The sequence below is a fragment of the Galeopterus variegatus genome, unplaced genomic scaffold (assembly GCF_000696425.1).
Source record: "Galeopterus variegatus unplaced genomic scaffold, G_variegatus-3.0.2 Scaffold8910, whole genome shotgun sequence".
NCBI classification, from domain to species: Eukaryota; Metazoa; Chordata; class Mammalia; order Dermoptera; family Cynocephalidae; genus Galeopterus; species Galeopterus variegatus.
This window is the reverse complement of record NW_007735021.1, coordinates 63,197-66,692: the sequence shown is the minus strand read 5'-3', so window position 1 is coordinate 66,692 and position 3,496 is coordinate 63,197. Positions and strand designations below refer to the sequence as shown.

General features: G+C 39.2%; 1 protein-coding gene across 1 annotated transcript in view; it reads right to left on the bottom strand.

Annotated features, from left to right (window-relative positions):
• The window catches only part of LOC103608839 (C-type lectin domain family 6 member A-like), a gene marked incomplete at its 3' end in the record, with an annotated part of 9,974 nt that extends 6,792 nt beyond the window's left edge, over nucleotides 1-3,182 (bottom strand). Inside the window, exon 1 of the mRNA XM_008593230.1 lies at nucleotides 3,128-3,182. Within this exon, the coding sequence (XP_008591452.1) occupies nucleotides 3,128-3,182 (55 nt within the window). The remainder of the gene's footprint in view (nucleotides 1-3,127) is intronic.
• Nucleotides 3,183-3,496: the final 314 nt, after the last annotated feature.

Genomic DNA, 3,496 nt, shown 5'->3' with positions numbered 1-3,496 from the left:
TTTTGTACATGCTAAAAGAAATTTATTTGAAGGCTTTTATTAAATTATGTGCTACCTAACCTATTGGTTTCTTTTTTATGTAAGATTTAATTAATGTGTTGAATAGTATACTAGAGATTAAGAAGTAGTCTGGTTAAATTGATATGGTTTAGATATTAAGGTTTAATATAGTAAATAACATAAAGACCCATTGACATCATTGAGGAATGTGATTGAAACATGGAATATTCTGGAAACTATCTGCAAATGTAAGCATTCTTATTGCAGCAAGACTAATATTGGCCAGAGGTTAGTAATATTTTATGATCTCCCTGATTAGGTAAAGGGTAGCCTGAGGTAGTATAAAATGAGATGCAGCCTCATGAATTCTGTCATTGCTCAGAGGTTCACAGATCTTTCCTCATTCACATGCAGTCTCTAGAATGTAGACCATTCTCTCTATTAACCTCCCAAACATCTCACAGTCTCGAACACAAGAAAATCTACTATGGATATATGAATATTAAGCTTATGATATTGGAATATAATAAGAAATATATATTTGGTCTTTGTCACCAGTTCATGGCACAGAACCTTGAAACTTTCAGGGAGACGGGGTGATAAGAACATCTGTTCTTATATTTGGGTTTTGTCTCCAACTTTTCTCCAGAGCAATAAAGGTAGAAGGAACATCTTTTCTTATCTATTTGTTTTTAATTCCCAGTTCATGAATTAGCTCCAGAGCAATCAAAATGGAAGAAGCAACTTTTGTTATTTATAACAAGACCCTTTCAGCCGTGCCTGAGTTTATGCTCATGAGGTCACTCTTGACGGTCTCGATAGCTTCCAGATGGGCGCTGGTTGCCAGAGGAGCCAGTCATGAGATTAGAGGTTGGAACTTTCAGCCCCACCTCCCTAGGGGAGGGAAGGGCCTAAAGATTGAGTTTAATTACCAATGGCCAATGATTCACTCAAAGATGCCTGAGTAATAAAACCTCCATAAAAGACCCTGAACAACGGGGTTGAACTGAACAGGGCTTTTTAGGCGATAGAATAGTTATAGCTATAGCCAGTAATGAAACAGACATTGAGAAAACAGGATAAAAGCCCAGAAAAGTTTGTCCATGGCTTATTTAAGATGCAACGAGTCATAGGAGAGAAGGGGGAGGAGGTTATAAGACATCATCATCTGTTTCCAGTTCCCCTCGGAGATGAAGAAACACAAACCCAAGGATTGAGTCACTTTCTGGGCCAGAAAAAGAAAACATTCTCCTTAGCTATATATAGGCAAAGCAACGTAAAGACCTCTTTGCTTCCTTACTCATGTCTAAATTGTGCTCCCCTAACCACTTTCTAGTCTTGACCATTGGCAGCTTCATTCTCTTTGCTTATTTCCTTTCCTTTCCTTTGTTCTGTATGTTTTTAATTACTATAGAGACCAAAAGAAAACTTCTGCTTCAACCCCTGAAGGTTCACTGAAAATCAACTGACAAAAAGGCAGATTAATAGGAGAAATGGCATTAAAAAATTATTTTAATGTCATGGAGGTGGGAGTAAGGGAAAGCAATGCACAAGGAAATTGCAGAAGAGTGATTGCCCAATAACGCAATAGGGTACAGAAGCTTCTCTGTCAGTCTTCATAGGGGAGAGAAGAGATGCGGAGGGAATGCAGGGGTAAATGATTTACAGGGCCAATGAATGAGCTCAAAGAGCAACTGCCTGGGACCGAGTTTCTCATAGCTCTGGGGGAGGTGATGTCACAGGTGAAGGGAGGAAAGCGGTCAGCAAGGGCTGTCTTGTTATGCAGATGAAAACATCTCGGGTAATCTAGCAGCTGCCTTCAGAAAGAGCAGATGGTAGACAAGGAAAAGGGGGTCTCAGCCGAGGCATGGTTGTTTACTTCACTAGAGCATATCTTTTTCCTGTATAAATGCAATTATTTTCCACAAAAGACAGCTTTTTAGCTATTTTTGGTTTTCCAGCCTCTCTGAGTCTTGGATGTATATTTGGGCTGAAGTATTTTGCTTTCCTTTATTACAATGGCATGCCTGTACAAGAGTAATGCAAAACTGCGCAGTGAAGATGATTAACTAGTAGGGATTGAAAATAAAAGATGTACTATTAGACAGAGAGAAAGTGAAATGTTGTGGGGCGAATGCACAGAGGAATCCAAGACTGGCATCAGTGTTGTAGTTTTATAGCTTTTATCTTAGCGTTGCAGCTCTTTGTTCAGTGTTACAGCGCCTCTTTTTGCTTGCAAGCAAGGAGAGCACTGGGGAGCAGGAACTCCTAAACCAGTGTCTCCCAGAACAAAGGAAGAGACCTCCCTATATAGCCTAAATTCCCACCCTTTTCCCTCACAGGTTCCCATTCAGGTCCTCTTATGTAAATGACGTATGCTGTCCTGCTAATTTGGATTGGCTGATTGTGAGACACAGTCCGTTTGTCACTTTAGGAGCCTAATTTGCCTCTGGTCCCTGGGGGGGTGTGAGACTGTGGGCCCAGGAAGCAAGCAGGGTAAATGGCAGGGGCCAGAGTCTGCAGTGGAGCATAGAGTTCCTAAAACAGTTTCTCAGTGGAAAAGGGAAAGGCTCAACAATTAGAAAATGCTTAGGGTTCCGTGCAACAAATATCGTTCTGTTTTGGCTTGACCTCTTTTAATGGAGACATAAGACATAAATCAGCAATTTGAATCAAATTCCTTTCCCACAAGCAACGTTGGGTTGTTCTTTTGAAAATTAGTGTCCATGATTGAACTATGCAGACACAATTTGATTCTGTTGTTTAGGAATTTAGATAAAAACAACTAAATCGGTTGCTGGTGGTAAACACTGCCCCTAGGAGATGTTTACACTCAGAGATGAGATCCACACAAATTTGTATAAAATATTCTCACTCTATAGACTCAGACATACAAGATAGGTAGCGTCACATTATTTTCAGTTTATCAGATTATTGTTGTTTCCTGTCACCACTGGCTAAGAAATTCCTTATAAGTCATTCATGGGAGTTTCCTCTGTTCCTAGGATTACATCAAGATTCTGGGAAAAGCAGCCAATGACTACTCCTGGAATTACACTGGTTACGGCTCTATCCTCATGTGCCCTAAGTCCTCAGTGCGGTATCTCTCCAATACTTTGAAACTAACTTTGTCTTGCTAGTTCTTCATACAATGATTGGTCGACAACAAGGTAACTCACCATTACTGGAAGTGGAACAGCTCATTTATGCAACCCTAAATAATTTCATTTTTTCTTAGTCTTGATCAGAGTATTGGGCTTGGACTGATCAGTGGAACTGGGGTGTTGAAAAGTTGAAATCAATCTAGATAAATCATGATTAAACTTTTATGGAACAATGACCATTTGAAATTCTGATGACACTTTAGACCCATTAACAGATTTTTCTTTTATAAATATATTAACACAAAAATTTTATATACTTTTATTGAAAATGAATTTCCTTAACATAATGGTGTAAGCTGTTTTTGCCAAAGATAAGTGTCTCATTCTAATTT